General features: G+C 41.8%; 1 protein-coding gene across 19 annotated transcripts in view; it reads left to right on the top strand.

The window, feature by feature from the left end:
• Nucleotides 1-14,092, top strand: part of UBAP2L (ubiquitin associated protein 2 like) — a 42,036-nt gene that overhangs the window by 14,995 nt on the left and 12,949 nt on the right. For all 19 annotated transcript variants that reach the window (XM_082658022.1, XM_082658021.1, XM_082658014.1 and 16 more), the window contains 10 exons: nt 625-677; nt 2,645-2,730; nt 5,294-5,465; nt 9,120-9,318; nt 9,927-10,204; nt 10,362-10,534; nt 11,554-11,743; nt 12,470-12,524; nt 12,926-13,100; nt 13,912-13,984. In XM_082658022.1, coding sequence (XP_082514148.1) covers nt 625-677; nt 2,645-2,730; nt 5,294-5,465; nt 9,120-9,318; nt 9,927-10,204; nt 10,362-10,534; nt 11,554-11,743; nt 12,470-12,524; nt 12,926-13,100; nt 13,912-13,984 — 1,454 coding nt within the window. The remainder of the gene's footprint in view (nt 1-624; nt 678-2,644; nt 2,731-5,293; nt 5,466-9,119; nt 9,319-9,926; nt 10,205-10,361; nt 10,535-11,553; nt 11,744-12,469; nt 12,525-12,925; nt 13,101-13,911; nt 13,985-14,092) is intronic.

Here is a 14,092-nt window from a genome sequence, read left to right as displayed (position 1 = left end):
AGGCGGATTCTTAACCACTGTGCCACCAGGAAAGCCCTGAGTATGCATTTTTAAATTCAGTTCCCATAGCAGGTAGGTGTCAGTGCTCTCAGTTTGGATTTCAGGCCTTTCCTTCTTCACTGCCCTTTGACTATAATGTGGCAACCATTTGTGTTCCTCTGCCCCTGCTGCCATCTTTCTTCAGACTGCCTGCAGTATTGTCTTATACCAAATAAGTATAGCTTGCATGTTTCAGTTTAAATTGTCTGCTGCCATTTCACTGAACGGACTACTAAGTCAGAGGACTTGAAGGCCCTTAAGAGATTGCTTGGAGCATTGGGTCCATTGGAGTCTTGCTGTCTCTTGCATTTTCTCTCTCTTTCTTACTGTCTTGCTCTCTTTCCTATTACAGCTGTGTAACAAGAACTGAAAGTAGCTGTGAAATCATAATCTTATTAAAACCCTGGTTGTTCTGAGGTATCCCTTTCTAAAAAGTCTTTTCCTCCCTCTGAAGCCCAAGAATCCCTTCTGATTACTAAATTCTAGTTACACTTTTGGCTGCCAAAAGTTTAAAACGTCCGTATTTTCTGCCTGTGCTTTGTACTGGTACTTAAAATTACTTCATTGTTTTTCCTTTATTCCCAGGTGCATGGAGGACTGCAACAGAGGAGTGGGGAACTGAAGATTGGAATGAAGATGTAGGTATTCCCAGGTCATTCCTCATTAGTACGTTCTATCCCTAAGTGGTGTTTAGGGATAGAAAATGGGTATGTTTCTACCCCTCAAAATTCACCCTTAAGATTCTGACCCAAAACTTTTACATCCAAAATAGTGTTCTGAGCCAGAATATTTCACATATGTTATATGAAGGAGACTGGGCATGAACAGGACTCTGTGGAACCAGACTATGGAAAGGGCAAGTGCACTTGTGTAAGTCCAATATCTGATTGTCGGATTTATCCCAGGAAGAGATGGTGGTTGGGTAGGGCACTAGAAATGGAGTTAGGCAGGTAGTGCATTGAGTAACAGCTTCTGGTGGCACATGACTCTCCTTGGAGCAAATCAGTTATTTGGTTCACATTCAGGCATTGGTGTATGGTCCTGTAATTGGCTTAGAGGTGGGTACAGATGAGAGTTACAGTACCAAGTTCTTAAGTTTACAGTCTGGTTGACTCTGGGACCCCTTTTGTTTTTGTACTAAGAGTGCATCGTGGTGATTGTAATTGAGATGAACATGTAGGTTTGGCTATCTTCCAGATTGACTAAACTAGGAAACCTCATAGATGGGTGGCATATAAACAAGCTATATGAATTCTCTGGAGTAGTACCTGAGTAAAAGAATTTTCCTGATCCCTGGTCACAGTCAAGCTTTTGCTATGAATTACAGTTTCCCGTGATCATGGATGAACTTTCCTGTACTTGTATTTATTCAGTCAAGACAGAATATGATAAGAGGAAATGATGTGTCAAACTGTTTTGGTTTTCAGGCCTGAATTTTAAAATTCTGGATGTATCAGCATTAGAGGGTGATTGTTTTCTCTTGTAGCAGAGCTAGACTGCTTTGTGAATACTTTCTAAGATTTGGCTTGTCAGCTTAACCACCTTTCAGAGAATGATATATTTGGGGGAGTGGATTCACTGTTTTTAGAGGGGAGATTTTAATCAAAAAGTTTTTTTAAAAAAATCAGCTTTTGGGGAATTCCCTGGTGGTCCAGTGGTTAAGGACTCCTCGCTTTCACTGCCTAGGGCCAGGGTTCAATTCCTGGTCAGGGAACTAAGATCCCAGAAGGCCGGGCAGCATGCCCCCCCCCCTCAAAAAAAATCAACTTTTGAATAGCAGGAAGATTTATTCCTTACAATTGTTTACCTAATTTTAGTGTTTTATAGTGGAGAGACTAGGTGTAACAAAGTCAGTTTTAAGGCAAAAAATGCCTTTTAAAAATATATATGTATTTATTTATTTGGTTGCACCAGGTCTTAGTTGTGGCAGGCGGGCTCCTTAGTCGTGGTTCCAGGGTTCCTTTAGTTGTGGCTCGCCGGCTCCTTAGTTGTGGCATGCAAACTCTTAGTTGTGGCATGCATGTCGGATCTAGTTCCCTGACCAGTGATCAAACCCAGGCCCCCTGCATTGGGAGCACGGAGTCTTATCCACTGCGCCACCAGGGAAGTCCCCAAAAAGTGCATGTTAAAATTATTCCTCCATATATCGACTCATCAGCACTTGGGCCCTTACTGCTCAAAAGCCAAGAATTAACTTATATCTGTCTTCATCTTGGCTGTGATCTTCCTTTCTTTGAGAGGAGTAGTGGAAGATAAAGTATGGTTTGGATTGAGGTAGGAGTTGGGAGCTGTAGCGGGAAAACATAAAGGGGCTTTCTCTGTTTTTCTGTCTACCATATTCACCTTCCTGTAAGTTCAGTGCCCATATTATGTGACTCCACTCGATTTTATTAGGTTTCTTGATTCTACCCTCTCTTTTGATAAAACCATTGTGCACAGATAGAAGGGGCTTGAAAGTCAGTCCATTCAGGATTCCTTAGAGTAGATAGTTCTCTCTTCAAAGAGTTTTCCCCTTTTTCTTGATGTTGAATTCCCCTTAACCTGTGCCAGGTTTCTGACTGAAACCTACCTAACACTAGGAGTGACTAATTCCTCTGTTTTCCAGCTTTCTGAGACCAAGATCTTCACTGCCTCTAATGTGTCGTCAGTGCCTCTGCCTGCGGAGAATGTGACAATCACTGCTGGTCAGAGGCAAGTGTGTGGTATAATTCTGTATCTTTTCCCAAGGGTATCTGCTAAGTTAGTTGTAAGGAAGAATGGCACTGGACCTCTACAGACTCCCATGGTGTCGGTAATAATGATAACCAAATCATATTAGGGTCCTATTAAGTTGATTGGTAGATTTGTAAGAGTTGATATTAGTAATCTACTGAATGGAAATCCATATATTACAATTTTAAAGCTAACTCTCCCCCAAACAGCCCTTTAATACATAGGTCAGCCTTGTCAGCATCATAGGTATTGATTAAAACTTAGAACTTAGAACTTGTAGTAAGTCAGGTAAAGAGAAGCTGAAAGTGGAAAGTTTTCATTTATTTCTGAATTTGCAGAACTGTTCAATAGTTTCTTCTCTTGCTTAATAATTATGGTCTTTGCTTAGCCCACTGAGCACGGTGATAATTTTTTTCCCTAGGATCTGGCTTATGAAATTTTTAGAACTTGAACATAGGTATTGGGGTCAGTAGAGGAAGATAACACTTGTCAGGGAATATTTTTATCCCCTGAAAGACTCTTGGATTATTTCTAGACCTGGGTATGATAGCTGTTGATTCAGAATGTCCTAAAGAGAAGTGCGATAGGAATAGGATGTTCAGGATGTCATTACCAGAGGTAATGTGTTTTTTGTTTTCATACATCTTTATTGGAGTATAATTGCTTCACAATGCTGTTAGTTTTTGTTGTACAACAAAGTGAATCAGCCATATTTATACATATATCCCCTCTCTCTTGAGCCTTCCTATCCCACCCCTCCAGGTCATTGCAAAGCACCAAGCTGATCTCCCTGTGCTATGCTGCTGCTTCCCAAGAGCTAGCTATTTTACATTTGGTAGTGTATATATGTTGATGCTACTCTCACTTTGCCCCAGCTTCCCCCTTCCTCTCCCCCATGTCCTCAAGTCCCTTCTCTATGTCTGTGTCTTTATTCCTGCCCTGCTACTAGGTTCATCAGTACCATTTTTTTTAGATCCCATAAATATGAGTTAGCATACGGTATTTGTTTTTCTCTTTCTGACTTCACTTTGTATGACAGACTCTAGCTCCATCCACCTCACTACAAGTAACTCAATTTCGTTTCTTTTTATGGCTGAGTAATATTCCATTGTGTATATGTGCCACATCTTCTTTGTCCATTCATCTGTTGATGGACATTTAGGTTGCTTCCGTGTCCTGGCTATTATAAATAGTGCTGCAGTGAACATTGTGGTACATGTCTCTTTTTGAATTACGGTTTTCTCAGAGTATATGCCCAGTAGTGGGATTGCTGGGTCATATGGTAGTTCTGTTTTTAGTTTTTTAAAGAACCTCCATACTTTTTTTTTTTTTTCCTATGATACCAAATATCTGTGATTTTTTTCCACACCAATTCTTCAATTCTCTGACACCAGCTGGGTGTTCTGACACTAACTCTCCAGAGTTAGCGCAGACCCAAGTTGACGGCTCAGTACCACAAGACTGCCTTTATTTACTTCAGAGGTCAGCTGCAAATGGGCCACCTGCACATTTCTGCCCAGCCGACTACAAATTTGGGAGTTCTCACAGCCCCCTGCTCAGGTTTAATAATTTGCTAGAATGACTCATATAACTCAGGAAAGAGTTTTACTTGCTGTCCCTGGTTTATTATAACCAGTACTCAGGAAGAGCCAGATGGAAGAGATGCATAGGGCATGGTATGGGGGTTGGTGGAGCACAGAGCTTCTAAGCCCTCTCTGGGTGTACTGCCCTCCTGGCACATCGATGTGTTCACCATCCCAGAAGCTCACTGAACCTCATTGTTCAAGAGTTTTTAATGAGAGTTTCATTACATAGGCATGATTGATAAAGTCATTGGTGATTGAATTCAGTCTCTAGCTCCTCTTCCTTCTCTAGAAGTGGGTGGAGTGTGGTGGGGCTGAAAGTTCCAACTCTAATCACTTTCTTGGTGTTTCTGGTGACCCGCCGCCTTCTTGAAACTCTGTGAGGGGTCCCACCCTGAGTTACTTTATTAGCATAAACTGTAGTTGAAAGAGACCAATTACGAAAAACAAAAGACACTCCTACTACTCAGGAAATTTGAAAAGCCCCTAGTATATATTTTCATTATATCACAAGTAACTTGAAATATTTTAAAAATTTGGGGAAAAATTCCCCAAACCCTTCTTGTTCCAAAGCTGCTTGAGGATGCCAGCATTCTAGTATGTGGTTTTATATATTAGATATTGGTAATGACAGGTATTCAGTATTAAAATCATGGGTAAAAATTTGTAAATTTTGGCCCAATTATTGAGCTGCTGTATTAAAAGTAACATTTGATATTTCACTAAGTTAATTTCACTAAAATTAAAATATATAACATTATTAAGGTTGGCAGCCTCATTGGAGCATAGGTAGATACTGTTGTGGCTCTTACAGATCTGTTATTTTGATGAATTAAGCATTTCACGGCTTTGTGTTTCTGGGGAGTGACTTCATTTTGATCTAACCATAATCTGAGTCGGGTGTTGGGGAATGCTGGAATGTTCAGTCATTATTCATCAAGCTCCCATCTCTCCACCAGAATTGACCTTGCTGTTCTGTTGGGGAAGACACCATCTTCAATGGAGAATGATTCATCTAATCTGGATCCATCACAGGCTCCTTCTCTTGCCCAGCCTCTGGTGTTCAGTAACTCGAAGCAGAGTGCCATATCACAGCCTGCTTCAGGGAACACGTTTTCTCATCACAGTATGGTAAGTAGGAAACATGGTGTATCCTAACCAAACTTTTCTGCAACCCCAGCACATACATACAGTAATTCCTTTCAGTGATACCCAGAGGTTTGGGGCAAGGTAAAGCGTCTTCTTTTGTCTTCCTAGGCTGACTTGGGTGTAGAGATGTCGAGTTGGGTAGTAGGGGATATAGCTCTAGGAGAGGACTTAGCTTTGGACAGACTGAGTCATCTTATAAAAATGAGTTAGGAGACTTCCCTTGTGGTCCAGTGGATTAGACTCCACGCTCCCAATATACGGGGCCCGAGTTCTATCCTTGGTCGGAGAACTAGATCCCACATGCATGCCACAACTAAGAAGCCCACATGCTACAACTAAGACCCAGCGTAGCCAAAATCAATCAATCAATTAATTAATTAATTAAATGTATTTTTTTTAACGTGTAGGCTTTAAAAAAAGAATGAGTTAACGTCATTTACTGAATACTTATTGTACAAACATTGTTCACTGTTATTCTTGAGTGAAAATCAATGACAACCAATTTTAATGCTAATTAGTATTAGTAATACTAATTAAACTTGGTTGGAAGGTTGTAGCAGTTCCCTGTCGTTTGTTTTTTGTTTTTTGGCTGCACTGTGTGGCATGTGGGATCTTAGTTCCCCAACCAAAGATTGAACCCATGCCCCCTGCATTGGGAGCACGGAGTCTTAACCCCTGGACCACCAGGGAAGTCCAGCCGTTCCCTTTTTCTTGATAGAGCAGAATTGTCATATGTATTCATTTAAACCAGACATTTCTGAGCTAGGCTTCTCAAAACTTGGGGTCTTCCTGAATCTGCCCACTTATTAGCTATTTCTCCCTTTCTCTGTAAGTAGGGATAAGAGTGCTTGCTGTGCCTATCTTACAGGGCTTCAGGAAGATAAATAAGATAATGGGTAAAGTCTCCACAAATGTGGAAGTAGTGGTATTGGTTATTAACCTAGAGCACTTATGGCAAATGACTTGTTGATTCAGAATATTTTTTAAAATTCAAGGTCATCAATTATAGCAAAGGCTAAATAACTAAACAAAGATGGTCAGTAAATCCTAAAGGTACTGCTTTTTCTCTCTTCTTTCCTGTTTATTTTACTTTCCTGTTTATTTTTTGCTGGAGGGTTACTATAGTTGTAAGAGGTAAGAAACTACGTGTATGCATATACTTTTATTTTTCTAGTAGTAAGGTTAGAGTAATTCAGCTGTAAAACTGCTAAGTCAGCCTCTAATCCAGAGCTGTTAGGTTTTTAAAAAAATAATTTATTTATTTTTGGCTGTGTTGGGTCTTCATCGCTGCGCACAAGCTTTCTCTCGTTGCGGCGAGCAGGCGATACTCTTTGTTGTGGTGCTCATGCTTCTCATTGCAGTGGTTTCTCTTGTTGTGGAGCACGGGCTCTAGGCGCGCGGGCTTCAGGAGTTGTGGCACAAGGGCTCAGTAGTCGTGGCTCACGGGCTTAGTTGCTCCACGGCACATGGGATCTTCCTGGACCAGGGATCGAACCGGTGTCTCCTGCATTGGTATGCGGATTCTTGACCACTGTGCCACCAGGGAAGTCCCACTCTGTTAGTTTTTAACTGTTGTCTTAAAATAGTTTTTTGTGTTAATAATTTGGTGGTTGATATTCTGCCATGTATGAGTGGTCACAGGAGAGAAAAGGTGGCAGAGAAGGGAGAGGAGTGTTGGGACTAAAAAGGAAAAGAAGGAAGAAACAAAATGGGACAAAGGTCGTAGGAAGATGTAATGAAGATCAGAAAATAACTACCAACACCTAAGATATATGACTGGAAAATGGGTTAAGTGCTCTGTGTCACTTTTAATTGCCTTTAATGTCTGGAGTTGAAGATTTACACCTAAATCCAAATTCTCATATCAAAAATAAGTTTTCAGTATACTTCCACTTTAACATTCTGTTTAATGTGTGTCATGTGATATGTGAAACTAAACATGAGTGCTATTTTTTCTCATTACCTGCGTTAATCAGTATGCTATTTATATGTAGTTCTTTTCCATTGAGGACAGAGATTAGAGGATTAATTTCCCTTAAAATTTAATAGATATAAGTAATATAGGAGCCCTTCCCCATTATAATATATGAATGTTAGGTAATTTTCTATACCTTCAGTGTTTCACGCTTGCAGAATATTTGGTAATCATGCTGTGCGGGATCATCTCTCTGCCGCAATCCTGTACTTTCAACTAGATTTCCAGTGTTTTTGTACTTGTTTGTATAGTCTTGGGATACAGACTGAAGTGGAAAAAAAAGTCTTACGTTGGGTTGGACAGATGGGTTTTGTATAAGCACCGCTTAATTGAAGATCATGATGTGCTTAAGTAAGAACCTAAGAGAGACTAGACTAAATCTCCTTGGAGGTTCTTTAGAATAGTCAAGGCCACATGGTTAATCTTCTGGTCTAGGCTGGTAGTTTTACTTGGTAGTAGGGAATAGAGAAAATCCCGCAAAAGCATTAAGAGTAAATTTTGTTTTGTCATCACGATTACCCTGTAGAACTTGGATATACACAGAAAACAATAAAATCAGATTGACTCATTACTTGATCATTTAATGCAGAAGTTGAGATAGCTCCTTGACTTCGCTTCTTTGTCTCTATGCTAGTTATTAGAAACATTGAGATGAAGCTCAGTTAGTTGTTTTTGTTCCTTTTGAGCTGTTCAGTGGAAGGGGCAAAGACTTTAATGGCTGAAGTGAATTTTTTTTTTTTTTGCGGTACACGGGCCTCTCACTGTTGTGGCCTCTCCCGTTGCAGAGCACAGGCTCCGGACGTGCAGGCTCAGCGGCCATGGCTCACGGGCCCAGCCGCTCTGCGGCATGTGGGATCTTCCCAGACCGGGGCACAAACCCGTGTCCCCTGCATCGGCAGGCGGACTCTCAACCACTGCGCCACCAGGGAAGCCCTGGCTCTTATTTTTTTGACTGCTTGTTATGTGCCATGCACATATTAAATGCTTTAATCTTGTTTAATCTTCCTACACCTTTATGAGGTACTACTTTTATTCCTATTTTCAGATGAGGAAAATGAGGTACAGACCAATTACAAGTAATTTTTCCACAATTATTTAACCAGGATTTGAATGTAGACAGTCTGAGTCCAGAGCTTATGCTGTAATGGACTATTCTATTTTGTGACATTTTTTAAAAAAAATTTATTTAGTTTTTAGTTTTGGCTGTGTTGGGTCTTCATTGCTGTGCATAGGCTTTCTCCAGGTTCGGCGAGTGGGGGCTACTCTTTGTTGTGGTGCACGGGCTTCTCACTGTGGTGGCTTCTCTTGTTGCAGAGCACGGGCTCTAGGCGCGTGGGCTTCAGTAGTTGTGGCACGCGGGCTCGGTAGTTGTGGCTCACAGGGTCTAGAGCTCAGGCTCAGTAGTTGTGCGCACAGGCTTAGTTGCTCCGCGGCATGTGGGATCTTCCTCGACCACAGCTTGAATCTGTGTCCCCTGCATTGGCAGGCGGATTCTTAACCACTGCACCACCAGGGAAGCCCCTGGACATTCTTTACTTGTCTTATCTGTACTGGCTCTTAACAGGGAGAAGTGTTTTGTTTTTGTTTGTTTGTTTGTTTTTTGAGTAGTTGAACAAAGTTGCTTGGATGTGGATTCCTCTAATCTCTGTGTTGATCTACAGGTGAGCATGTTAGGGAAAGGATTTGGTGATGTCGGTGAAGCTAAAGGCAGCAGCACCACAGGCTCCCAGTTCTTGGAGCAATTCAAGACTGCTCAGGCCCTGGCTCAGTTGGCAGCTCAGCATTCTCAATCTGGAACCACCACCACCTCCTCTTGGGACATGGGCTCCACCACACAATCCCCATCGCTGGTGCAGTATGGTGAGAAATATGGAAAGTGATTTGAATTTTTTAAGCATTGGAGCATTACTGCCAGGAGGCTAGCAGGAGTAGGGGTAGAGAATGTGTTCTGAAGTGAGGAGAAGGGCACCCAACTGGCTCTTTTCCCACAGTGATTTCCCCTGGTGAGATAGGCTCAGTTCAGAAAGCTGGGGAGTAATAATTAAATACATAAGTTGCAGCTGTATATCTCTATATCTCTTTCATCAAATTTAGCCCTGTACACATTTGCAGTCTTCTGTTGACCTGAGGATGTTTTGGGTTTTCCCTAGGTTTATCTGTAGTATTTGAAAACATCATACTGCCTTTGGGCTTTTCCATTTTAGGACCTTACACTTTAAACATGGACAATTCCTGAATTCCTTTCTTACATAGGCAGGATAATAGTTTTGATTTCATTAGGTTCTGCTTAACAAATAAAATCCAATGATTGCCACCTATAGAAATGAGATTAAATCTTAAAAGAGGACCTGTTTATATGAGTTTCTGATTCGTGGGGGCCTAGTTCATGGCTCTAGAGCAGGATAATAGCATTTTCTTGAGGTTCACGAACACCTCTGGCCTCATGCTTATTGGATTTCCTCGTGCAGATTTGAAGAACCCAAATGATTCAACAGTGCACAGCCCCTTTACAAAGCGCCAGGCTTTCACCCCATCTTCAACCATGATGGAGGTGTTCCTTCAGGAGAAGCCACCTGCAGTGGCTACCTCCACTGCTGCACCTCCACCCCCGTCTTCTCCTCTGCCAAGCAAGTCCACCTCGGCTCCACAAATGTCTCCTGGGTCTTCAGACAACCAATCGTCCAGCCCTCAGCCGGCTCAGCAAAAACTGAAACAGCAGAAGAAAAAAGCCTCCTTGACTTCTAAGGTATATTTGAACTTTTAGATAGATACTATTTTAGGGCAAAGGGGTGTGGGATTTGAGAATTGAGATTGTAAGGGGGTAATTTGGAGGTTTAAAGCAGAAGTTTTTTATTAGTCTTACAGTAAGCTTATAGTAAACCATTACTTTATCTTCTTTACAGATTCCTGCTCTGGCTGTGGAGATGCCTGGCTCGGCAGATATCTCAGGGCTAAATCTGCAGTTTGGGGCGTTGCAGTTTGGGTCAGAGCCTGTCCTTTCTGATTATGAGTCCACCCCCACCACGAGCGCCTCTTCAAGCCAGGCTCCAAGTAGCCTCTATACCAGCACGGCCAGGTAGAGGAAACAGCCGTCATAAGACTTCTTTTATCAGACATTTACCAGTTTTTCTAAATCTCCTGCTGATTCCTAGAACTCTGGACAGGCCAAGCCTCTGATTGAGTGAGAGAAAAGTAGCCAATTTTAGTATTTTGTTGAGCATTTTAAAATATTGTTACTAGGTTTTTCCTAACTCTAAACAGAAATGTATCCCTTGGGCACTTCTAGAATGTCCAGGCACAGTTCCTAGAGACATGTACCCCACCTTTAACAGTACCTTGGCCTCTACCACAGCTAAAAATGTGTTTGACACTTTTAGCCCCTTGGTGTGGACTTAAGCCTACGAAGGGTGTAGCTTTGAACTCCTAGGAAGGAGGTAACATTAATACATTACACAAGTAAAAGAAACCTTTCCAGTAGAACCTTTCCTGCCTCTTCTGATAGCTATCAGGGAAGGCCATCTTAAGCAGTAGAAAACCCTGGAGGAATTTTTTTCAATCCTTAGAATTTAAAAATAGAGATGTCTTGCCCCAGCCTAGCTCTGTTGAATCATAATTGCTGTTAATGCATATGAATATTTTAAAAGTTCCTTTCAAGAGAATTTTACTTCATAGGGTTTTTGAGAGGGCCAGGAGCTCAGAATTCCTTAAAATGAACATGAGCAAAAGGTGATTTTTCCCATGTTTAGGGTTCATGTTATGATGGTATCAAAGGGACCAAGAGTAGTATATCCTTTCTACTGACTTTTAGCCTCTTTTTCTAATAACAGCAGCATGTAAGGGAACAAGAAATTTTTCTCTTCCTTTAAGAGTTGAAAATGTTTTTAAACTGGATTCTTAGCTTAGATCCCTGGCTCTATAGGATGTGGAAATTCCTACTGTTCTCAGGAGAAAATTGCGGCAGTTTCTTTTATTTGTTGCTGGAATTTTTCTTTTTGATTGTAATCAACTTACACAAGTAGTGGATCTCCACTGTTTTAGTATCAGTGGATCTGCTCTATTCGTCTCTCTCAGATTTTCCTTCTCCATTCCCCACAGTGAATCTTCATCCACAATTTCATCTAACCAGAGTCAGGAGTCCGGTTATCAGAGTGGCCCAATTCAGTCGACAACCTATACCTCCCAAAATAATGCTCAGGGCCCTCTATATGAACAGAGATCCACACAGACTCGGCGGTACCCCAGCTCCATCTCTTCATCACCCCAAAAGGACTTGACTCAGGCAAAGGTATTGGCTTCATGAGCCCCTGGGCATTGGTTAGGAGAATAGTGGGCAAAATCTCTGAAATATTAGTGTTTTACTTCTTGACAAATGGTGCTAAGACACCTCTGAAGTGCTGATTGAGAAGCTGAACCACATTTTTGTGGTTGGTGAAATAAAAGTTCTCTTCACTAACCTTGGAGACTCAGAGCCAGAAGATCATTCTCTTTGCACTAAAGATTCATTCTCTTTAGTAGAATCAGTCTCAATTACCTGTTTTCTCTTCTTGGAAGATCTGATTGCCAGCCTTCTGTGGGTGCATATCAGTAGACCTCACCTTGCTATGTCTTGGCTTGGTGAGGGGGACAGCATATGCTAGAGGCAATGTGGAGTGACTGTCAGATGCAGCCAGCAGAATAGGTGGTTTGGCTGAACTGTCATACTCCCACATCCTCCCCCAGGGATCACTGGATTTGGACCTTTCCTATGTCTGTTTGGGGTTTGGGATCTCTTCAGCAGTTTGGGCATTGCCTTCTGTTGCCCTGGGTCACACAGGGTTGGTATATCTTACTATTGTTGTTTTTAAATTTTTGTTGTTTTTACTTTGTTTGGGTAGTATACATTATGTTAATCCTTTCATTGTAGAATTTCTCTGAAAGAACTTGGTTGACAGAAGTTAAGCTGAGTCAATGTGCTAACTTGACCTATTCACTTGAGTTTGTCTGTTTCTTATTCCTCTTTTTTTTTTACCAGAATGGCTTCAGTTCTGTGCAGGCCACGCAGTTACAGACCACGCAATCTGTTGAAGGTGAGTGTTCTCCAGGCTTTTTCCTCTCAGTTGTAGTGTTTTTACTCCCCTTTAAATATTTTTGCATTTCGTAGATTGTTGTGAAAAGAGCCCTGCCTCAATGATCAAAACTTCTGGTATAGTCTCAGCTTGGTTTTTTCTACCTTGCTGTTTAATCTCAAACTATCGTAAGTTTCAGGTTCTCTGTCTTGTAACAGTGATAATCCTCTGGGTTCTCTTTATTGGACAAATGCGATCAGTGCTGTGAAATGCTTGGAATTAAAAAAAAAGGAAAAGATTGTACCTAAATGTTAGTGGTCCATTACTAAATAACTCACACTCTTGTCTTTGGGACAGCCTAGGGCTGTCGTCACCTCTTAATAACTTCCTCTGATGAGGTGAATTCCTTTCTTTATTTCCAGGTGCTACAGGCTCTGCAGTGAAATCTGACTCACCTTCCACTTCTAGCATCCCCCCTCTCAGTGAAACGGTATCTGCAGCTTCCTTACTGACAACAACCAATCAGCACTCATCTTCCTTGGGTGGCTTGAGCCACAATGAGGAGATTCCAAATAGTACCACCACACAACACAGCAGGTGATTTGGGGTGAGGATGGAGGTTTGGGTTGGTGAGTAGTAATAACAGAGCTCTCTGGTTCTATCTTGTCCTCTCTGCCTAGCAGAGACCACATTAGCTAAGTGGGTAACCTAAAAGCTATGGGAAGTAAAGACAGAGGAGGCTTTTTCCCTTTTTCAACACCCATTCTTGCTTTAACTGCTCACTACTCTTGGCTGGCCATTGTGTTTACCATATGATCTCAGGATCTCCTTGGTCCCATATTATGCCTTCTTTGCCTATGTTCTTTTTTTTTCAATTGATGTATAGTTGATTTACAATGTTGTGTTAATTTCTGCTGTACAGCAAAGTGATTCAGTTATACATATTTTCTTTTTTATATTTTTTTCCATTATGGTTTATCTCACAGGATATTGAATATATTTCTATGTGCTATACGGTAGGACCTTGTTCATGAATTCTATATATACTAGTTTGCATCTGCTAACCCAAAACTCCCACTCTATCCCTCCCCACCCCGCCTGCCGGCAACCACAAGTCAGTTCTCTGTGTCTGGCCTGTGTTCTTTTTTTTTTTGCGGTACGTGGGCCTCTCACTGCTGTGGCCTCTCCTGTTGTGGAGCACAGGCTCAGTGGCCATGGTTCACGGACCCAGCTGCTCCGCAGCATGTGAGATCCTCCCGGACCGGGGCACGAACCCGCGTCCCCAGCATTGGCAGGCGGACTCTAAACCACTGCGCCACCAGGGAAGCCCTGGCCTGTGTTCTTGACTGAAGCTCCAGGTCAGGTAACCATAGCCCTATGGCTAATGGCAACCTCTTTTACCTTACAGCACGTTATCTACTCAGCAGAATACCCTTTCGTCATCAACATCTTCTGGGCGCACTTCGACATCCACTCTTTTGGTAAGTGTGATGCTGTAAAAGAGGAAGTATGGTCTTGTTTACACTTAAACAACTATCCAACTGTAAGAGTCTCCCAAGAAGGGAGTCTTGAAAATTTCTTCATGAGGT

This window comes from Grampus griseus (assembly GCF_964374135.1).
Source record: "Grampus griseus genome assembly, chromosome: 1".
Classification (NCBI taxonomy): domain Eukaryota; kingdom Metazoa; phylum Chordata; class Mammalia; order Artiodactyla; family Delphinidae; genus Grampus; species Grampus griseus.
Note: the sequence above shows the minus strand (reverse complement) of the source record. Positions and strands in the feature narration are given on the sequence as shown.